The sequence below is a fragment of the Myotis myotis genome, unplaced genomic scaffold (genome assembly GCF_014108235.1).
Source record: "Myotis myotis isolate mMyoMyo1 unplaced genomic scaffold, mMyoMyo1.p scaffold_m19_p_3, whole genome shotgun sequence".
Taxonomy (NCBI): domain Eukaryota; kingdom Metazoa; phylum Chordata; class Mammalia; order Chiroptera; family Vespertilionidae; genus Myotis; species Myotis myotis.
This window is the reverse complement of record NW_023416335.1, coordinates 130,505,171-130,528,816: the sequence shown is the minus strand read 5'-3', so window position 1 is coordinate 130,528,816 and position 23,646 is coordinate 130,505,171. Positions and strand designations below refer to the sequence as shown.

Here is a 23,646-nt window from a genome sequence, read left to right as displayed (position 1 = left end):
CCAGGGGGAGGGGCTGCAAGAGATTGGCTGTGGGAGTGCACTGATCACCAGGGGGTAGCTCCTGTGTTGAGCGTCTGACCCCTGGTGGTCAGTGCAGGTCATAGCAATTGGTTGGCCGGTCGTTCCGGTCATTTGGTCATAAGGGTTGCTTAGGCTTTTATAAATATAAATATAATTTATTCAGAATCATTTCAGATTTTTTGAAAATATGTAACTGTTAGGATCCTACTTCTGATATGGTAAGCCTGGGGATATGCTGTGGTTGGAGAGCAGTGAGGAGGAAGACATTTTTGAAAAGACATCACAGATGATTCTGAAAGATCCCTTTCCTTACTCCCATTCCCACTGAATGCCAAAAGCTTAATTACTCTGACGTGGAAGGAGAGGCAGAAAAATTGGCTACACTAAAATGTAACCTGGAACTACATATCTAACATATTTAAGGTAACTATGATTTATGTTAAAGTAATTAAGTCTATTTAGAATTGTCTATTTTAGATGACAAATACATTATATTTTGGACTTAGATTTCTATCAAAAATTTTCGTTACAAGTTGAACTCACTGAATGTGGAAGAGCTCATTCAACAACAAATAAGCTAGAGGACTATGCAGGACAAAGGAGTTTTTCTAGCTAGGACATTTAATATACTTTTTTAAATGCCTAATAAATATGTCATTAACTGTTATAAGGCCTTTAAAGAAAACAGGACTAAAAATTGAAATCTAAACTGCAAATGAAAAAACCATTATGTCAATTGGAAAAGGCACCTTCCATTCTTCTACTTTTGCATTAACAGCTACCATGATTGGATCATCTTCTTCATTTTTTGCTTTTAGAAGATCTGTAAGCTCCTGCACCTAGAAGGCAACAATCATCTCTAGAATTATTGCAAATTAGTGTAATATAAATACACTTATTATATATGAATACTTATAAATATATTACACACACAATATGCATTTACATACACATATACACATGTACATTATTAATGTATATTCACTAGTGGCTCAGTGCATGAAATTCGTGCACGGGGTGGGGGGGGGTCCCTCAGCACGGCCTGCACACTCTCCAATCTGGGACCCCTCAGCAGTCGGACATCCCTCTCATAATGTGGGATCACTGGCTCCTAACCGTTCACCTGCCTGACTGCCTGATCGCCCCTAACCACTCTGCCTGCCAGCCTGATCGACTCCAACTGTCCCCCCTTCCGGCCTGATCACCCCTAACTGCCCCCCCTGCCAGCCTGATCACCCCCACCTGCCCCCCCGCCAGCTTGATCGCCCCCAGATGCCCCCCCTGCTGGCCTGATTGCCTCCAACTGCCTCCCTGTCGGCCTGATAGCCCCCAACTGCCCCCCACTGCCAGCCTGCATGCTCCCAACTGCCCTCCCCTGCTCCCCTGACTGCCCCAAATACCCTCCTGTGCCAGCCTGATCGCCCCTAACCGCTTCTGCCTTGGCCCTGCCACCATGGCTTTGTCCAGAAGGACATCCAGAAGGTCTCCTGGAAGGTCTCCCTGTCTAATTAGCATATTATCCTTTTATTAGTATAGATTATTGGAGCAGTTATCTAGTTAGAGTTGACATTTAATGGTTACTGCATCTTTAGAGTTGTATAATTATTTTTCATTACTAGAAAATTATATTTTTAAGTATTAATATATTTTCTTAAATAAAGTTTAAACCCATGTGTGAACAACATATTGGTTTGATTTTTATTGTATATTTATGATGTAAAATTAAACTTTATGTTTCACAGTACTCCTAAGAGTCTTTGTAGAAAATTCCCATAATTATTAGCTTTTTAGGACTACTATCTACACCAGTGGTTCTCAACCTTCTGGTCCTTTAAATACAGTTCGTCATGTTGTGACCCAACCATAAAATTATTTTCATTGCTACTTCATAACTATAATGTTGCTACGGTTATGAATCGTAATGGAAATATCTGATATGCAGGATGGTCTTAGGCAACCCCTGTGAAAGGGTCGTTCGACTGCCAAAGGGGTCGCGATCCACAGGTTGAGAACCACTGATCTACACATTCGTTACGTATCACCTATACGTCCTACATGGCAAGAATTATGAGGTACATGTAAGAAAATTAGAGAACTAGATATGGATAAACTAGAGGCCTGGTGCATGAAATTCTGTATGGGTAGGGTCCCTAAGCCTGGCCGGCGATCAGGGCTGATCGGGCCCTTCTGGCTGCCGGCCAGGGCCTTCCTTCCAGCTGCCAGCTGGGGCCTCCCTTCCCCAGCTGCAGGCTGCTGACTAGGGCATCCCTTCATTTCGTGCCACCTACTGGTGGTCAGTGCATGTCATGGCAAGCAATTGAACTCCCAGTCCCAAGGGAACACTTTGCACATTAGCCTTTTATATATAAAGAAGATATATCAGCAAGGCAACATATTACAGTATAAAATGACATACTGCAGCATAAAACAAAAATTCATATCCTAGAGCGTTAAAGTACTATCTAGTTTCAAATAATTAGTAACAAGGCATTATGAGGTCTGTAAAAATAAGTTAGTTCAACAGAAATTCTTACTTGAAGCCGATAATGCTCATTTTCTTTTTTTAATTGGTCCATTATATTATCTGTCTGATGCACAATAGCTTTCATTCTATTATATTCATCAGTCATCTTCTCCATTTCCTGTACAGACTCTTCTAGATTTTTTCTCATTTCTTGATTCTGAACTTCAATTTTCTCATTAGCTTCTGTTAAAGTCTAAGAAAGTTAAAGACATTCTGATTAAAAACAATTTAAGAAACTGAAATTTAAGCTAAATTAAAATTAAATGGCATCATAAGTATCTGCTGGAGAAAAGAGAATTCTTCATAGATCTTTAGTATCAACTGTTGTTGACCAATTAAATCAAATTAATATCAAGAACACTTTACCTACGGATCTTACTTCTTCTTAAACAATGCCCAAGATAGGCATATAAAAAGAATAATTTGCAAGATTTGCACCTTCCAAGATACAATTTATTTCATGTTTTACAAATACACAGTTATAGATTTATACAAAAGAATTTAAATGTAGGGCTAAATAGTTTAATTCTATAATGAACTTAAAGTTTTATAAGAAGCACTGCCTTGAACTGACTTCTATCTATTTTACCTGAATTTCATCCAGATATTGAACAAGTTCATAGTTTTTTTTAGACAATTGTGATCGATAGTCACTGTCTTCTCCTCTTCTTGATAACAGTGTTTCTTTTTGTGAATCTATTTGTTTCTGATAGTCAATAACATCTTGACGAAGCTGTTCATTCTGAAGGTAGACCAAATACAAAATTCTATTAAGAAACTATCCAGAAAAAGAAAATGTTATCCTCTAAAAAGTGATCTCAAAACACATCTTTAAAATTCCCAGATTTCACCACCCCTAAAGCCTCACCTTTTTCTTTAGACGTTTGTTCTCCAGAAAAGGACAGGAAAGAGTAATTAGAAATGAAAAAGGCAATATAATTAAAAATAATAATCAGAAATTAAAAAAAAATAAAGGGAAATTCTAAAAGGATGAGATATTATTTTGGATAAACAAAGAAAGCAAGAATATTAATTATCAACAAAAAAACATCTTGATTGTGTTAAAAAGATAAAAATTCGTATCAAGATAAACAATGTACAAACATTATTTGGCTCAGAAAAACCAAATAATAATTAGAACTGACAAGATTTCATCAACAAAAATCTTAAAAGGACGCTGGATAAATATAAGAAAATAAGACAGAAATCCAGTCATATATTCAGTTAGGAAACTAACAAAGAATAGTTTATACAACAGGAAGCAAGATTTATCCAAATAGGCATAAGAGATGAATGTATTACTTAATGGCCTCACCTCTAGATTCATTTTCTATTTCCCTGACACAAAGTCATGTCATAAAATCAGCCAGTTTGAAAACATCACTTACTTAGATGATTCCAGTTCTGGTTACAGCATAAATTTTTAAAAAATTTTTTTAAAAGTATCTTTGTTGAAACACCACAGATACTAAAATTTTTTTACCAACCTCTCTTCTTAATTTGCTGTTTTCATTTTCTGCTTCCTCATTTCGAAGAGCCAACTAAAAGAGCAAATGAATAAATAAAATTCAGCAGTAATTTAATACGCAGGATTTTCATCTAATCAATTTAAATTTTAAATCCTCTCCAATAAAGGAAAGTATATTTAATTACTAAGGACTTCATATCAACCCAAGACATAAATAATAAGACAAAATTTTTGAAAACTAAGATTAGGAAGTAAAACAGGTTGAGTTCAAAAATTACAAAAATAAAAAGGCAAAAAATTCTAACCAAGGATACAGAAAGCAAAAAACATTATTCCTTCCTCTACCCATATATCCTAATAATGAATAGTGTTCTGTCCAAGCTCTCTATCATTTCACAGTTGTACTATGTCAGGGCTAGAATACTCTTTGCTCCCAGTGAACATTAAATTATTTATAAATATAAGGTAGTAAAACATAATGGTTAAAAAGAAGAAATTTGAAATCAGACTGGCCTAGGTTTATATACCTTGTTCAACACTTTCTAATTAAGTGTGAACAAGTCAGTTAACATCTCTGAAATTCAGTTTTCTCATCTCATATGTTGACATAGAATTAAGTATGATGCATATAAAGTCCTTAGCACAATATTCAATGCATGGAATATCAAAAAATTTTGAAGTGTTGTTCTCTTCTCCACATTTGTGACTCTTTTCTTTAGTTTCTCTAAACAGGCACATATTATTACCACTATTGTGGATTTTTTTCACCTATGGTCAAATCCAATCTCTCTTATGACCTTTCACTTTTCTGCTTTTCCTCCTTATCTCAAGAAGAAGACAGAATCACAATGTGTGCCAACTATAATATATTTAAAAGTCTGAAATACATAACTAATCACAATATGAGATCCTTGATTGAACCTTGGATAGTGGGTAGGGAGACTATGATGGGCATTATTGAGTCAATAGATAAAATATATTATATTTCCCTACTATGCTAATTATAGAGCAGTTATGTTAGAAAATACCTCACTTTTCAGGTGAAACATACTGAATATTTAAGTATGAAGTATCATGATATCTGCATATTTAATAGGAAGTATCATAAGATCTGAAATCAATTATCAATGGCTCAGTAATGAGAGAGAAATAAGTTTCTGTGTATAAAGACACACAGAATGTGGCAAAATGTTAACTTCTGAGCCTATGTGAACAGTATAAGAGTATTATTTTTCTTGCAATCATTATGACGATATGCAGGTTTTTAAAATTTAAAGAAAGTTCATAATAAAATGCAATGTGCTATATAAATCTTAAAAATTACTTCTTCTTATTATTATCTATAATAATAGAAGTATAATATGCTAATTAGACCAGATGTCTTCCTGGATGTCCTTCCGACAACCTTCCAGACGAAGCCAGGGTTGCTAGGGAAGCCCAGGTCCCGGGTGCCTGCCAATGGCTAGAGGGAAGCCCGGGTGCTGGGTGCCGGAGGGAGGCCGGTGCCGGCAGCCAGGGGAAAGAAGGCCTACTCTTGCACGATTTTCGTGCATCAGGCCTCTAGTCTATATAATAAAAGCCCAGCGACCATTATGGCGGAATGACTGGAACAACCAGTCACTATGAGGTGCACTGACCACCAGGGAGCAGACACTCAATGCAGGAGCTGCCCACTAGTGGTCAGTTCACTCCCACAGCTGGAGGGCTACTCAGCCAGAAGCCAGGCTCACGGCTGGTGAGCGCAGCAGCGGAGGCAGGAGCCTCTCCCGGCTCTGTGGCAGTGCTAATGAGTAGCAAGACAAGTGGTAAGAAGTGAGCAGGCGGGAGGTTAGGAGTGAGGGGTCCCAGATTGCAAGAGGGCGCAGGCCGGGCTGAGGGACCCCCCCCCACACACACACACACACACACAAATTTCGTGCATCGGGCCTCTAGTTATTATTATATGGGAGCTAAGAAACAGTCTTGCTGTTTTGAATTGAAACGTGTTAACAAGTAGAGAGATGTCAAGAACTTAAGGCTAAAGCATTTACCACTACCTACGCCCTTTTTTCCCTTCGTTTTTGAAGCATCACACTCTTGTTAGTTGTCCTTCCTTGAGCTGTTCCTTGAAGCATCTCTTCCTACTTCATTAGACATTTCTATGTCTCAGAGATCTGCCTAACAAGAATTTCTATGGCTTCAATATCTAGACTGATAACCTACAAATCCTTATCATCTATCCAGTGTTTCTCCTGTACTCCATCTATCCAGTGGTCCAACCCAGAAAATTAGGTGGACTCCCCATTCCTCCCTCCTCACCAACAAGCAATCCTTCATCATGTCCAATTACATCTACATCACTCAAATGTATTTATGTCCCTAACCCCCCCACTCAGTCATTACTTCAACACTTGCCTGAAATGTCTCTTAATTAGTCTTTACCCCCGTCAATCCACTCTCTACAAAGTAAACTTTAAAAGCATAGAATTGATCATGATATCCCTGTGTTCAAAATTCTTCATTGGCTCCTTTCAAAAAAAGACCAAATTTCTCAGGAACAGGCCTTTGCTTATCTCTCCAGAGGATCATGAATGTTAAAACTGAAGGGCAGACCCTGGACCATGTGACTCAGTTGGTTGGAGTGTTATCCTGTGCACCAGAAGGCTGGAGCTTCAACCCCCTGCCAGGGCTGGTAAGGAGGCACCCAATCAATGTATCTCTCTCACACTGATGATCGATGTCTCTGTCTCTGTCTCTCTCTCTTCCTCTCCAAAATCATTTTTTTTTAATTAAAAAACAAAACAGGAAGGCAGGATATAGTGCATTGATTAAGAGCACAAATTCTTGAGTAAGTTTGGATTCAAATCATGGCTTTATAACTTCTTAGTTGTGTAACTATGGGCAATTACCCTTTCTGTGTCTGTTTCTTCATCTGTAGCATGAAAGAAATGTCACCTATTTCATATAAGTATCAAATAAGGAATAATCAACTAATGTATATGTAGTGTCTGGCACATAGTAAGAACTCTACACTAGCTATTTTTATCTACATTCAAGCCAAAATAAATATTCTAGGTCTTACCAAGTGCTTTATCTTCTACTCAGATGCACTTTTCTTAACCACCATGTACATCCCATTGTCTTTGCCAGGCTAACTCATACTTCAGGTCTCAGTTTACAGATCACTTCCTGAATATCAAGACTGATTTAGGTATTACTCCCCAGAATATCCCAAAATATTCTTATATACATATGTACCCCCAAAGTATTATATTATCTCTATGTTACAATTATTATTGACAGTGAATATCATGGAGAAACAGAATACAATTAGTTACCCACTATATCCCTAGTACTTAGCATATTATCTGGCATGCTGTAAATACTCAGTAAAACCGAATGACTGGTTATGAACAAAAAAGAAATTGTCAGAGCAACTCATAGACGTATTCCATCTTAAGGAACCTAACAGCTGCAAAGTACGTAGGCCTGATTCACGTTTTCTGTGTGTGTGACTATGAATAAAGATAGTAGTCTAAGATCTGAATGAACAGGTAGCTATGATTAGCTAAGGGTGTGTGATATGAGTAGTAAGAAGCTGACTAATATATGGGCCAGACAGAAAACCACACAAACAGACATCCCCCTAAGCAACTGTATTACTGTATAGCATATGTTGGATCCGTTATGATTATTAAGAAATCCACAGGTCTGTTATGTTTTATTGAGTCAACAAAACAGATAATGCTCTAAGAGTTTAATCCTAACCTTTAGATGGCATCAATCCATACTTTTTACACTGTATGATTTTTCAAAATTACGTAGTAAAACAGACATATCAAGAATGGGGATGCTTTTTCTTACAAATTAATTTATGATGGATTCTCTTTAAATAGCAAATCACCTAAAAATCTCTGTTGTTTACTTAAAATGTATAACCAATGGATGGAAGAAGATTATCAAGATGTAATACAACATTGACCTTCTAAAGGACACAAAGTTAGGAAAAGCTTCTGGGCATCAGGTATGAAACAGTTACAACAGGTAGGCATCCAATTCTGTACTAATTTTACTGACAGCTGAGCCAAAATTAAAACATGTTATTTTCTGACAGGAAATACGAACTTATCTACAAAAAAATGTTTTCCTCAAACAAAATTTAAGTGAACACAGCATAAATTATTTTATAAGGACTAAAGTAAGAGGTAATAGGAAATTATGCTCGTATAAAAGATGAAATGTCATGATTTAAAGTATGCATTGGAAAATAAATAAATAAATAAAGTATGCATTGATTTACAAAATGCTGGCATTAGCACAACTTTTTAAGAACCTATATATTACATAATGTGAAGTACACCTCAAAACAAGAAATCTGATTAATCATTATGAATACATCATTAAAGGATTAATTTCTAAGTCTATTACTAATATAAATGGATTATAAAAAATACCTTTTTTCCCAAAATAAACTATGGCAGATATAAAAAACAATATTTCAAATGTCTATTAATTTCTTCATACCAATTTTCCAGACCAAATAATAAATTTTATGTAAAACTATTGTAATCCTGAGAAAAATGTACCTCCAAATATAAAGAATTAATCTCCAAGTCATATTCACTAGAAGTACCCGATCCATTATGAAGATGTGATGACCACACAAATCTATAATAATAAAAAGGTAATATGCTAATTAGACCAACGTCTCCCGGACCTCATTCCAGACTTCCTACCTGATGAAGCCGAGGCCAGAGGGAAGCCAGTCCAGGTCCCAGGTGCCCGCGGACAGCCCGGGGGAAGCCAGTCCGGGTCCTGGGTGCCTGCGGACAGCCCGGGGGAAGCCAGTCCAGGTCCTGGGTGCCTGCGGACAGCCCGGGGGAAGCCAGCCCGGGTCCCAGGTGCCTGCGGACAGCCCAGGGGAAGCCAGCCCGGGTCCCGGGTGCCTGCAGACAGCCCGGGGGAAGCCAGCCCAGGTCCCGGGTGCCTGCCGGAGGCTGGAGGACGGAAAACTGGGACCCGGGTTCAGGAGGGAAGCTGGTACTGGCAGCTGGAGGAAGGAAGGCCTACTCTTGCACGAATTTTCGTGCATCGGGCCTCTAGTTATAATATAAAACTTTAGAGATAAGTTTACATCAATTTTCACATAAAAATACAACCATAAAAACTGATAGTTATGAATAACTATAAAAAGCATAAACAGGTGTATTTTAGATAACTTAAACAGTTAAGATTCACTGAAAAACTGTGCCTTACTTGTTCATTAACTTTCTTCTCTTTCTCCAACTCCTTTTCCATGTCCTCCAATTCTCTATCTTTTTGTTCCAATTGCTTTTCAAGCTGGTGAATTTCATCACGTAAAAACCGAGTGTCACGTCCACCTGTAGACTGTTGTGCCATCTTAAATAAACCAAAAGTATAAATTAGTCCCATATTCAGAGATTAAAATAAATCAACAACAAACAACTATCTTGACTTTAAATGTATATTATAATATTTAAAGTCACATTACCTTAAGAAATACATTTTAAAATTTAGCTTATTTAAGATTTAGTTCATAGGATGACAACCCTCTAAGCTCTTCCTGAGCCACCCAGACCTATGAAGAACAGACGGTGAATTACTCAGGCTCTGTTATAGCTTCTGAGCCAAACTAAACTGCCAAGGCACAGAAAACAGATGAACTATCTAGGTTTCCCCTGAATAACAGAGCTCTGAAACCAGGCTACAAACTACCAGAACCTTCATCCCAGTCACTGAACTCTGGTGTTAACCTGCCCTTACTCTTTTTTTTAAATTTTATTTTATTGTTGGAAGTGTTAAAAATGTCACCTTTTTTCCCCATTGACCCCCCTCCACCCTGCTCCTGCCCCCTCCCCAGCCCTTCATCAAACTATTGTCTGTCCATGGGTTATGCGTATATGCATATAAATTCTTTGGTTAATCTCTACCCATCCCCCCTACCCACTTCCCTCTGAAATTCATCAGTTTGTTTCATGCTTTAAGGCCTCTGGATCTATTTTGTTCATCAGTTTATTTTGTTCATCAGATTCCACATATAAGTGAGAAAATGTGATACTTGTCTTTTTCTGACTGAACCTGCCCTTACTATTATATCACAGACTATTTAGACCAGTATTATCCAATAGGACTTTCTAGAATAGAATGTTCTCTGCACTGTTCAGCATAGGAGCCACTATCCACATGTACCTAGTGAGCACTTGAAATGTGGCTAGTGCAACTAAAGAACTGAATGCTTAATTTTAATTACAATGAATTTAGTTATTCATCTGATTATCTTTAAAATATTGCAGCAGACTAAATCCATTTCACTTCACATTCCTGTTATTTTGGGTCATGATCCAAAACTTCGAATCCTTTGGTCATCTAATCTGTCTTACATTCATCACTTCACCAGATTCTGTTACCCTACCTTAACTAAATTTTCCTCCTTTTCCCCATGCTTCAAAAATTTTCCTTCGTGCTATTGAAAATCCTCTTCAAGATGAGGTAATATTTTACATCCTCAATCTTTTTTACTGAATCATCCTTTCCAAATCTTTGCCGTAGTTGCAATTGGCTCCTTTAGTATACTAAGTTGCTTTGAAACTCTGTCAATCAGAAAATGCTCATTTACATCCACATATCTCAGGGTCAAGAGGTGATGATTTACTTATGCAACTTCCAAGCTATCATCCCTGCACTATTCTGCAAAACCTCAATACACCCAGCTACAGATCTCTACCTACTCAGGACAGAAGCAAACTACCAACTTCCCAATCACTCAAAAAATTCATTGAGAATTTTTGGCACATGGTCATAGTCTTCCATCAAAAGACTCTCTAAGCCAGTGGTTCTCAACCTTCCTAATGCCACGACCCTTTAACACAGTTCCTCATGTTGTGGTGACCCTCAACCATAAAATTATTTTCGTTGCTACTTCATAACTGTAATTTTGCTACTGTTATGAATCGTAATGTAAATATCTGATATGCAGGATGTATTTTCATTGTTACAAATTGAACATAAAGCATAGTGATTAATCACAAAAACAATATATATAATTACATATGTGTTCTCTGATGGTCTTAGGTGACCCCTGTGAAAGGGTCGTTCAACCCCCAAAGGGGTCGCAACCCACAGTTTGAGAACCACTGCTCTAAGCAATATTTATATCTATACTAGAGGCCCGGTGTATGGGATTCGTGCACTGGTGGAAGGCGTGGCCTGTGGGGATCTGCCTGCTGTAGAAGTGCTACTTATCCTGCATTGAGCATCTGCCCTCTGGAGGTCAGTGTGCATCATAGCAACTGGTTGATCGATCATTCTGGTCATTCTGCTGTTCGGTTGCTGGGCTTTTATTAATAGGACTACAGGCCCGGTGCACAAAAATTTGTGCACTAGTGGGGGGAGTCCCTCAGCACGGCCTGTGCCCTCTTGCAGTCTTGGACCCTCGGGGGATGACCACCTGCCGGCTTAGGCCCGTTCCCCAGGGGATTGGGCCTAAGCTGGCAATCAGACATCCCTCTGGCAGCCCGGGAGCCCTCAGGGGATGTCCACTTGCCAGCAGGGACCAGGCCTAAGCTGCAGTCGGACATCCTTAGTGCTGCTGAGGAGGAGGGAGAGGTTCCCACCACCATCACTGTGTTGGCAGCCATCAGCCTTGCTTGTGGCTAAGCAGAGCTCACCCTGTGGGAGTGCACGACCACCAGGGGGCAGCTCCTGCATTTTGCATCTGCCCCTGGTGGTCAGAGTGTGCCATAGTGACCAGTCATTCCTAGTTGTTCTGCTGTTAGGGTCAGTTTGCATTTTACCCTTTTATTATATAGGATAGAGGCCTGGTGCATAGGTGGCGGCTGGCTGGTTTGCCCTGAAGGGTGTCCTGGATCGGGGGGGGGGGGGGGGGTCCGCTGGGGTGCCTGGCCAGCCTGGGGAAGGGGCTGATGGCTGTTTGCATCTGGTCACACCCCCTTCAGGGTGGGGGTCCCCACTAGGGTGCCTGGCCAGCCTGAGGGCCTGTGGGCCGTTTTTAGGCTGGCCAAGCCCCCCCCGGCGACGGAATCTCCCAGCCTCTTTTTTTTTTATTATTCTGGGATTTATTAACCTTCTATAATTGAAACTTTGTTGCCTTCAGTGGAGCTCAGAGCTGGCTCCTGCTCGCTCCAGCTCCGTGGCTGGCTGAAAGCAGGTAACTGGGGTTTATTTATCTTCTATAATTGAAACTTTGTTGCCTTCAGTGGAGCTAAGAACCGGCCATGGCAGGCGGGAAGCTTGGCTTCCTCCATCACCGGAGCAACCAAGACTCCTGCTCGCTCCAGCTCCGTGGCTGTCAGCCGCCATCTTGGTTGGGTTAATTTGCATATACTTGCTCTGACTGGCTGGTAAGCGTGGCTTAAGGCGTAGTGAAGGTATGGTCAATTTGCATGTTTGTGTTTTATTAGATTAGATAACTTTCATTCTTGGCCTTTTTTTTTTTTAACTTGCTTCTAGAATTCATTATTAATTCCCACTCCCACACCCACACCAGGACCTTGTTCAGGAAGGAGCTTTCTCTGCTTTATTTCCAGGACTGGAGGCCCGGTGCATGAAATTTGTGCACTGGGGGGGGGGAGGGTCCCTCAGCCCAGCCTGCCCCCTCTCATAGTCCATGAGCCCTCAGTAGATGTCATACAGTCTAGCAGAAGAGGCTCGGAGCAGGCGCCCCGTGTGTGTGTGTGTCCGCTGGGGGCTTGCCCCAGCTGCACCGTGGAGTCTTGGAACAGGAGCCCCTCTGTATTGATCTCTCAGGCTCCTGGCAGCGCCTGTGTGTTATTCTCTCCCTTGAGCGGCGGCCAGGGCAGGCTGGAAGCCTGGGTCGCCCTTGGTGAGCCAGGCCCCCAGCCACTCCTTGAGCAGCGGCCAGGGCGGCGGGAAGCTTAGCTTCCTCCATCACTGGGGGCAACCCAAGCCTCCAGCTCCGTAGCCGGCCGCAATCTTTATTGGGTTAACTTGCATACTTGCCCTGATTGGCTGGCAGGTGTAGTGGAATGACACCAATTTGCATGTTTCTCTTTTATTAGTGTAGATATCTGCCTTTGACCTCATGGGGCCCTTTAATCCTTGACTCCTCTTCTTCCTAACTTCTCATACCACTCTAATCTTGACTTACTTGCCTATTCAGCTAGGATTTCATAATCATCACTTCAACCACTTTCTTACCAACATCTCCAATAGCTCTATTCTTCTAACAGCAACTCTCAGGCCATACACTAACACAGAATGGATCAGACTTTTTAATTTACTTAGTAAGTATTGAGAGTAGTTGGTATTATCCTAGAAGCAGAATATACAATAGGAAATAAAAAACAAAATTCACTGAGTTAACATATAAAAGAATCAGGATTTGAACTCACATAGTCTTACTCCAGATCTAGTAATCTCTATATGTCCTGCTTTATCTGACTTCCTTAAAACTGGACTACACATCTCCTACTCTTAATTTTAGCAGAAGACCTTCTCTGCATTCTCTCAATTTCCAGGCACAAAACCTACAAACTAAAGGCTTCTGTACACATCCATTCATGCTCCCTTCCTCCTTTTAAAATCTAACCCATTTGTATCACATTCTGTCCCACATTCTCAGGAATCTCAATATATTCAGCTCCTTAACAATAAATTTCTTATTTTGACTCTTGCTTGGCTTTCTCAAAAGATGCTTCTATTATACCTTCTGTCACTATTCCTCAAATTTCCACATGCCTCACTCTACCAGTTATTAGTAATCCTTTGTATACCTCTCTAAACCATAGCCTCTATAGGATTATTGAATGTTTTTGTTTTGTTCACAATTGAATGCTCAATTCTTAATAGAATTTAAGGTACATAATAGGCATGTAAAATAAATATTGAACAAATAAGTATGAATATAATATCATTCTTGTGATTTTTCCAACCAATAAAAATAAAAATATAAAAACAACAATTCCAAATAATAAAAGTAACAACAATTATACCCTAGAGAATACAAAAGGACATACCTCCAGTTCACTTTCCAGTCTCATTAATTCAGTTTGGAATTTATTTTCTGTTTAAAATAAATAAATAAATAAATGTTTCAAATGGTCAGATTTATCAAGCTTTTAAATACATTTCAATAAAATTAATTCTTTTTAAAGATTACATTATGATTTTATATGGTTGTTATGTAAGAGGAAAAATACTATTTTATACCAGACCCATAAAGTTGGAGTGATCTTTCAAAATAGAATATACAAATTTTATAGATTATATTAAAGCTAATTCTCTATTGTTTAGTGAATAAATGGATTCCACTATCTAACAGCATAAACTTTCTAAAAATTATTGTTGATGCTATTAGAGATGTGTCTTCTTTCCCCTCCCGTTGCCCACCTCCACGCAGCACCCAACCCCACCTCCCTCTGGTCTTCACCACATTGCTGTCTGTGTCCATGGAATTTGCACAGATGTTCTTTGGCTAATCTCTTAATACCATAAACTTTTCTCAAGGTATTTACCAACTTTTGCTTGTTCTTCTCCGGCTTTATCAATTTCTTCCAAAGCTAGCTCTGCTTCTTGAGCTTTCATCTAAGTATTTTTTTAAAAAAAAAAAAAAAGCTAACATTAATATGCCTTTAAACTAGAATGTAAGAACTGAAAATGAGAATTTTATTTGCTCTCCCAATACTTAGTGTCTGCAGTGCTTGTCACACAGTGGCAGTCAATAAATATTTGTTACATGAATACTACATGATTTCCTTAAGGCTATAATTTCTAGATTCTTAACAGTTTAAAACATCTTTGTTTCCTCTTTTCCTCTCAAGTCTTACATCAAGTATTGCTAATGTTTCCTTTTGTAATGTTTTCCAATATCTTTTTTTTCTCTTTTCTATTTCTTTTTTCAATTCTGTCATTATTCTAGTCCAGGGGTGGGCAAACTTTTTGACTCGAGGGCCACAATGGGTTCTTAAACTGGACCGGAGGGCCAGAACAAAAGCATGGATGGAGTGTTTGTGTGAACTAATATAAATTCAAAGTAAACATCATTACATAAGAGGGTACGGTCTTTTTTTTCAATAGTTTTATTCATTTCAACGGGCCGGATCCGGCCCTTGGTCCGTAGTTTGCCCACGGCTGTTCTAGTCCATAATTTTATGTTTAGTCTCCTTCTTTATGTTATATCCTTCAATTTGTCCTATTAACATATCCACGTTAGCCTTCCTAATGCATATTTTTGTATCTATCAATTGTGGCTCAAAACGCTTTAATGAGTCCTCACTGCTGACAACATAAAATAACAAGGCTGTCAAACTATACAAATACCCACCATGTTTCCTCTGTAAGCTGCTATAAACTTTTTGCACGTGTCTCCTCAACTGTAAAGAATATACACATTTTCAATTCCCAGTTTTTATTTATGGCAGCCTCCAGCTCTAGAAGCTCCTTAACATTTTCCCACTGCCTTCCACTTACCTAAAACAACATCAGTCTTTGACCTTTATGAGGTCTTCTCACACTTAACTCTCTTCCCCTTCTAACAAATCCCTATAGCAGTCATCTGCATTTTTCATTTCTACCTCAGGATTATGTTAATATAATTAACAGAGGACCTCCCTATGTTATTTTTAAACATACCCATTCTGTTTCCCCTACATATTCTTTTAGGAACTTTAGAGCAAAAACTAGCAATGTTTTACACACTAAAATCTCATGTGAGATCTCAAATCACATGTGATGATATCTTTTTTAGTGGTGATTTAGGCACTTTCAGAAAGATTAACTTATTTAAGAATAGATCATTAAATTTTTCTAATAGTCAAAGCTGTTTTTAAAACCTACTACATACAAACCTTCATTAGTGACTGAGTAATTCTGAAAAGGTGTATCACGTTTTCTTGACTTTCGTTTTTTAGCTCATTTACTTCCACCTAAGTAAACAGAAAAGCAACTATTTTATATTTTATAACTCTCAACCAAAATATAAAAATTCTTCCAGTTAAACCACTCATGACTTCACGGACAACTTAGATTCAGCATGGTTATATGTTTATATCTACGCATTATCTGTCAATTAAGCACCTTGGATAAAGAAACCAATAAATTATCTGCCAATTTTTCTTGACGAGGAAGGTCATCTGGGTCAACTTTTATTATTTCTTTCCAGTTTATATTAGGTGGCATCTTGAATTCTTTAGCAATGCTTTAACGTCTGAAACAAAACAGGTGGATATTAGCATTTTCAAGGTAAACAGCATTACTGTTTTTACAGTAATTTACACTTTTTATAGGTTACGTTACTATAACTGTGGTGTTAGCAAAGAGCTATGCTATGGCTCCTTAATTGTGTAACAAATACGTGAGTAAAACAGACTTCCTCAAAATTAGAGCAGTTGGTACAAACCATAATTATTGTACCGGCTAAATAAACTATGACAACGCTCTTGCTAAAACTAATTTAGGTCAGAACTAAGGTTTTGAGTAACCTTCTCCAAGCTCTTTACCACCAAAGGCGCGCGAACATCTAATGGTGCCAAGCGCGGGGGTGCTTGGAAGGCTGACCCCTGATTCGGAGGAGCTGGCACGGGGGGAGGGGGGAGGGGGCGTGAGGTGGAGTGCAGAAATAAACGACTGAAAGGAGTGCATCTGGGTCGGAGTAAACAGGGCTGAAGCAAGAAGGCAGACGGATTTCGAAGCAAAGACTAAGGGGCGGAGAAGCTGGGCTATTGCACACGGGCCCTGAGGCTTAAAGAACCTGCGTGGGAAGAGGTTCGCAGCTCCTGCTCACCAGGATCCACCCAGCACGCCTGGCAACCAGCGGAGGTTTCTTATCTACCGCATCCACCAAGCCGGGCCCGCAGCTATGCCCGACCGCTCCACAGCGCGATTCCAAGCGGACACTGGATCCCGCCAACTGGTTCCCAGCAAGCAATAGCGGCGGCGGCTGCTAGGCGACACCATTCTCCACCCAGCCAAGACTGGGACAAGGTCCCGGATGCAAAAAGAGCCTACATTTCACGACCGTGGGTGATGCTTTACGTTTAGATCCCCTAGCAGGTTCCCAGGATTCTGCGTTAAGGACGAGGACAAGGCGTAGAATTAGGACTCCAAATCCCAGGGTGCAGTTCTTCTTGGAGGCTTGTGCATCCTGGGAACTGAAGTATCGGAACAGTGGAGGGAGGCCTTTCCCGGCGTGCAGTGCGAGGCTGCGAGCGAACTGGGGCGGTGGGGATCCACCCGGAGGCGGGAGGCGCAGCCGCGGCCGGGGCGCGTCTGCGCTACTGACCTGGACGAGGTAGACCATGACTGTCCCTTCGGTGGCGTTGCTCGCTGGCCCGCTTTTCCTGAGGTTTCCCTAAGCCACCTCCTGGTGGAACCGCTCGCAGGTATGGGCGGGCGGGCAGCGGCCGGGGAGGAGTTTAGGGGAGCTGTCCCGGCTTAGGGGAGCTCTTTCCATTGGGGAGGAAGGGCCCGGTGCGAGTCTGAAGAGGTGGGGAGACCCCACCTTCTCCTTAGGCGTTTGCTAGCTGCGGCCCGGGTGCCGCTCTCTGTAGGAAGACTAGGGAGAAAAAAGTTTTAGCCTTTTTTTGGTTTCAGAATCTGTGTGAAGTGGAGCGAGGGGCGCGCGGTGGAGATCCTCCTCTGGGCGCGAGTGAAGAATCGGCGAGAGGACCCCGCCCCCGCGCACCCGCCGCCTCACCTGCGGCGCCGGGACCTTTGCGCCGGAGGAGTTGGCGGGGAGTGCAGGCTCCGGAGGGGAGGCTGGAACTGGTGCGGCCACTGCGGGGTGTGCCTGGGGAAGGGGCCCGGCTCTCACGGTTCCCGTCATTCACCTGGGCCCGCAGGTGCCCTTCTCAGAAAGCACCTTTGGTGTTTACAACTCTTGTTGGTGCAAGTCTTGCTCTTCCCTCTTCTCTCGGCCATTCTGGAGTACGATACGTTCTCAAGAAGCTACAGCTTTCATAGGGTCCCCAATACCTACTCATTTGAAATTTCCTCTGGATTATTACAAAAACTCTTCAGACACCTGAATGCCATCCATGATGCCTTCCTTCCCCTTATATTTCAACTCTTAGCGGTCATGTTCAAGTCATTAACAACTGTAGTAGATTTTAACATCTAAATATGTCTTAACTTTATTTCCTCCCATCTCTGTTGTCAGGGCTCTAATATTTTATAGCAGCATGTTTTGGAAAAATAAAAATGCTGACCTCTTTTTTACAACTGTAATACTTTAAACAATAAAGATAAAAAATTTTTAAACTTGAAAAAAATAGATTTGAACTCTAAAAGGCATTTTCAACTGTTTGGACTCGTGTCTTTCATCGATCTTTTTTTTAAAAGCACTTTTTTTTCCTTACTATAATTGATAATAAATTTTCCTATTAAAATAAATGATAGGTTTCTTTACAAAACACATGGTTCAGTAGAAATAGCTTAGTAAAAAATAAAAACAAATAACTTTTGAGAGAGCTATTTAAAGACATCAGATTTATCATTTTTCCTAATCCTTTACTGAAATATGTCAAATACTATTCATTAATTTAAAAAAAAAAACCTATGTTCTACATTATATCTGCAGAACTTATAACTGGAAATTTGTAACTTTTGATCAATCTTTTCTATGTGTTCATTTTTTTTTTTTTTAAGATTCCAAATGTGAGAGTGTACAATATTTCTCCTTCTCTATCTGACTTTATTTCACTTAATACCCTCAAGGTCCATTCATGCAAATGACAGGATTTTCTTCGTTTTTATGGCTGATTAATATTTCATCGTGTATATACACCACATTTTTTGTATCCATTCATCTCTCCATGGACACTTAGTTTGTTTCCATGATTTGGCTGTTGTAAACAGTCTGCAATAAATATGGGGTTGCAGATATTTCTTCGAGAATGATTTTGTTTCCTTCTGGGTAGAATTAGGGATAGAATTAGGGTAGAATTAGGGATAATATGGTAGTTTTATGTTTAAATTTTGAGGAACCTCCATACTATTTTCCACAGTGGCTGCACCAGTTTACATTCCCACCAGCAGTGCACAGGGTTCTTGTCTCCACATTCTTGACAATACTTATCTCTTGTTTTTTGATGACAGCCATTCTAACAGGTGTAAGGTGAAATCTACATTGTGGTTTTCATTTGCATTTCTCTGATGATTGGTGATGAGCAGCTTTTCATTTACCTGTTGGCCATTTGTGTCTTTGGGAAAAGTTCCGCGGCCCATTTTTAATCTGATTGTTGGGGGGTGGGGGGAGGGGTTTGTTTGTTTTTTTGCTATTGAGTTAATATGAATGCTTTATACAGATATATATTTGCAAATATTTTCTCCTGTTCCATAGGTTTTGTTTTCATTTTGCTGATGATTACCTTTGCTGTTCAGAAGCTTTTTAGTTTGATCTGGTCCCACTTGTTTATTTTTACTTTGGTTGTCTTTGCTTTTGGTTTTAAATCCAAAAATCCATTGCCAAGAGAGCAGTGTCAAGGGGTTACCCCCTGTTGTCTTCTAGGATTTTTATTTCAGGACTTATGTTCAAATCTTCAATTCATTTTGAGTTGATTTTTGTGAGTAGTGTAAGGTAGCGGGTTCACTTTCATTTTTCTGCCTCTGGTGGCTCTCCAGTTTTCCCAGCACCATTTATTGAAGAGGTTATCCTTTCCTCGTTGTATACTCCTGGTTTCTTTATTTCTGGGCTCTGTATTCTTTTTTCTTTTTTTTCTTTTTTTCTATTATGATCATCAGATTATTTATTCACTTGATTCTTAGATTCACTTGTTGATAGATGCATGTTTGTTGTTTATAATTTGTATCTTTTTTTAAAAAAATATATTTTATTGATTTCTCACAGAGAGGAAGGGAGAGAGATAGAGAGTTAGAAACATCAATGAGAGAGAAAGATCGATCAGCTGCCTCCTGCACAGCCCCTGGGGATGTGCCCTCAACCCAGGTACATGCCCTTGACCGGAATCGAACCTGGGACCCTTCAGTCCGCAGGCCGACGCTCTATCCACTGAGCCAAACCGGTTTCGGCTATAATTTGTATCTTTACCTTTTTCTTCTTCTTCCTCTTCTTAAAGGATACCTTTCAGCATTTCATATAATGCTGGTTTGGTGGTGATGAACTCCTTTAGCTTTTCCTTATCTGTGAAGCTCTTTATCTGACCTTCAGTTCTGAATGATAGCTTTGCTGGATAAAGTAATCTTGGTTGTAGGTTCTTGGCATTCATCACTTTGAATATTTCTTGCCATTCCCTTCTGGCCTGCAAAGTTTCTGTTGAGAAATCCTCTGACAGTCGTATGGGTATTCCCTTGTAGGTAACTGAGTTTCTTTCTCTTGCTGCTTTTAAGATTCTCTCTTTATCTTTTGCTTTTGGCATTTTAATTATGATGTGTCTTGGTGTGGTCCTCTTTGGATTCCTTTTGTTTGGGGTTCTCTGCACTTCCTGGACCTGTAAGTCTATTTCTTTCACCAGGTGGGGGAAGTTTTCTGTCATTATTTCTTCAAATAGGTTTTCAATATCTTGGTCTCTCTCATCTTCTGGCACCCCTATAATTCTGATGTTGGTACGCTTGAAGCTGTCCCAGAGGCTCCTTACACTATCTTCGTATTTTCAGATTTTTTTTTCATTTTGCTTTTCTGGTTGGGTGTTTTTTGCTTCTTCACATTTCAAATCTTTGCCTTGATTTTTGCGCTCCTCTGGTCTGCTGTTGGGAGTCTGTATAGTATTCGTTATTTCAGTCCGTGTATGCTTAATTTCTAGTTGGTTCTTTATCATAATATCGAGGGTCTCATTAGATTTCTTGAGGATCTCACTACATTTATCGGCGGCTTCTAGACAGTTCTTAAGAGACCTTAAAAGTGTGGTTCTGAACTCAATATCCTCCATTGACAGTTTTGTCCTGTTTCTTTGTCTCCGCATTTTTTATGCTTTCTTCGTGCACCCCCTAGTGGTCTTTGTGCGCAGTCTTGTTGTAGTTAAGCCTTGATTGTTGGTGGCAATACCGGGGGTGATTTGACCTCCAGGCTAACTGGCTATGAGAGTCCGCTGTGTCTGCAGTGGGAGAGCTTCTCTAGGCTCTGTATTCTGTTTATTGATCTATGTGCTTGTTTTTATACCAATACTGTACTGATCTGAGTATTACAGCTTTGTCATTAAATCTTCATAGCAATCCAGTGGAATGGGTGCTTATATTGTTCTCATTTTCCAACTAGACTTGGCGAGGTTAAGTATTCTGCTCAATCAATTTTAAATTATGTGATTGAACACAATCTTTCTGGCTGGAGGAACCTGCCTGAATCTGCTATACTGCCTCCTCAGGCATGCTGTTAACTAATATTCATAAAGTGCTTGTACTTCATTCTTGCAATTTATAGTAAATATTTCATACTCTAATTATATAACTTTGTTTACTCAAGAAGGTGAATTAAATAATCTCCTTTTCCCAGTAATAAGCCTTTTTTTTTTATCCTCACCCGAGGATATTATTTTTATTGACTTTTAGAAAGGAAGGGAGAAAGAAATATCCATCAGTTGCCTCCCATTTGTGCTCAGATCAGTGATTGAACCCTCAATCCAGAATTCAACCAGCAACCCTTTGGTTTACAGGACAATGCTCCAACTAGCTGAGCCATTTGGCCAGGGCAAATTAAATACTGTTCATGTTCAGTGTTTTTAAGTCATAATTTAGCAGGGGAAGATAGGTATGAAATGGAATAGTATTTCTTAAGCACATATTAGAACCTTACTTTTCTTGTTTTTTTCATTCATTGTAGGTAGCTATTAGTTCCTATTTGTTTTTATTTTTTGTATTGATTTTTAGAGAGGAAGGGAGAGGGAGAAACATTGATGTGAGAGCAAAATATCAATCGGCTGCCTCCTGCACCCCCCCAACTGGGGATCAACCCTGAAACCTGGGTATGTGCCCTGACTGACAAGCAAACATGCAACCTTTCAGTAAACCTGCAAGGGACGACACTCAACCACTGAGACACATGAGCCAGGGCCCTTTTTATTCTTTTACTAGTTTTATTTTGTCTGTATTGTTTTTTTCTACCATTTATTTCCCTCACCCTGTTGTTCATATTTATATTCCCAACAACTCAAGGTATCTGGTCTAATGGTAAATTTTTGTTGTTGTTCGTTTTCTTTTTAATAATATGTTTTATTCCCATTTTTTAATAGTGAAAACAGGTTCAGAGAAACTAAATAATTCCCTAATACTTAAGGAAGCTAAGGTTGCAACCTAGATCTCAATTACAGTCCTGGCTAAATGCAAAATCTTGCTTAAATTTTATTATTTTACTCATTCTAAAAATAATTTTGAGCTAAAATGAGTTATCTATGGTCTAGGTCAGTGGTCGGCAAACTGCGGCCCCTTGAGTGTGGCTCTTCCACAAAACACCACGTGCGGGCGCGTACTTACAGTGCGATTGAAACTTCGTGGCCACATTCGAGGGGCCAAAGAGCCGCATGTGTCTCGCGAGCCGCAGTTTGCCGACCACTGGTCTAGGTCATAATGCACTATAGTATGTTTGTAACTAACTCAGAATCAAGACATTTAACTCAAGTTCTAGTTCTGTCACTTTCTATAATTTTGAGGAAAATTGCTAAAACTCACCATTATTTTTTTTAGCATATTTTCTTCATTAGTCATTTTTCACCTTTTCAAGAGAAAAGGTTTATGTGACAATTTTATAAATGGCTTTACTACAGGAACACCTGCCTGGACTTGCCTTCTTTCTTCTCTGTGGTTTTATGGCTAGTTTTATCTGACCAAATTCATTTCACAAGAAAGACTTGCTTTTAGTAATTGCTACCTCTGTTCTCTTTATCAATCAACCTATGTTCATTCCTTAGATGTTACTCCCATTGCCGTTTTGCTGCCTTATCAAGAAAATGAGTTGTAGCTTTTCCAACTTCTGAAATAAGGCAAGGCCATGAGCAATTTAATATCCACTTGTCTATAATAAATGTTTTGTTTTGCCTTGTTGTCATGGAGAGGAATCTATGCAGCAAGCAGGTACTTGTCTTCTCTCAACTTGAGGAGACTGGAAAGATTAGTGGGAGTCATAGTGAATGCAGACTTTGCAAACTTAACAGGCCAAGTTTTATGAGCTATAAAATATTGATAAAATATAGTCGATTATTCCTATTGAAAAAGGTATAATCATGAAATTATTGAACTGAGAAGACTTTCCTTTTCAGGCTAAATTTTCCCAGATCTATATAAAATTTTCCTGCAGGTTAATTTTTTTTCTACAGTTAAAATGTTGTATTATTAGAAAAAGTGAACAATCAGTACAATTTTTTTGAAGGAATTATATTGTTTTGTATGTCTGTAATGTAGCTCATGAGTGGTCTTCATTTGCAGTTGAACTTTTTACACATATGTTGTGACATCCTGTTTTTGCAAGCAAGCATAAATCAGTCATCCCATCCACTCAGATCATATGCATCTGTGTGAATATGCTTGTGTGCCTAGAAAAAGAACTTAAAGTTCCCTGCCTTAGTCTGTTCATGCTGCTTTTAACACGGTACTCGAGATTAGGTGATTTATAAACAACAGGAATTTATTTCTCACGGTTCTAGAGTCCGGTTAAGTCCAAAATCAAAGCATCAGCAGATTCAGTCAGTGTCTGGTGAAGACCCACTTCCTG

General features: G+C 39.5%; 2 protein-coding genes across 11 annotated transcripts in view; one reads left to right on the top strand and one right to left on the bottom strand.

The window, feature by feature from the left end:
- The window catches only part of CEP290 (centrosomal protein 290), a 118,124-nt gene extending 101,183 nt beyond the window's left edge, over positions 1-16,941 (bottom strand). Inside the window, exons 1-11 of one of the 6 annotated variants that reach the window (XM_036301405.1) lie at positions 16,741-16,941; positions 16,068-16,197; positions 15,839-15,916; positions 14,507-14,576; positions 14,009-14,055; positions 9,249-9,392; positions 4,033-4,086; positions 3,414-3,434; positions 3,135-3,287; positions 2,556-2,738; positions 771-860 (exon numbers count right to left, since the gene is read on the bottom strand). In XM_036301405.1, coding sequence (XP_036157298.1) covers positions 771-860; positions 2,556-2,738; positions 3,135-3,287; positions 3,414-3,434; positions 4,033-4,086; positions 9,249-9,392; positions 14,009-14,055; positions 14,507-14,576; positions 15,839-15,916; positions 16,068-16,169 — 942 coding nt within the window. In that variant the 5' untranslated portion in view covers positions 16,170-16,197; positions 16,741-16,941. Of the gene's footprint in view, positions 1-770; positions 861-2,555; positions 2,739-3,134; positions 3,288-3,413; positions 3,435-4,032; positions 4,087-8,578; positions 8,661-9,248; positions 9,393-14,008; positions 14,056-14,506; positions 14,577-15,315; positions 15,365-15,838; positions 15,917-16,067; positions 16,198-16,740 lie in introns of those variants that run through there. The other 5 variants (XM_036301407.1, XM_036301406.1, XM_036301409.1 and 2 more) reach the window with 5 other exon arrangements.
- A 237-nt stretch (positions 16,942-17,178) lies between these two features.
- The window catches only part of TMTC3 (transmembrane O-mannosyltransferase targeting cadherins 3), a 66,293-nt gene continuing 59,825 nt past the window's right edge, over positions 17,179-23,646 (top strand). For 2 of the 5 annotated variants that reach the window (XM_036301417.1, XM_036301414.1), the window contains exon 1: positions 17,179-17,280. The gene's annotated coding sequence lies outside the window, so the exon portion shown is untranslated. Of the gene's footprint in view, positions 17,372-23,646 lie in introns of all 5 variants that reach the window. The other 3 variants (XM_036301416.1, XM_036301413.1, XM_036301415.1) reach the window with 2 other exon arrangements.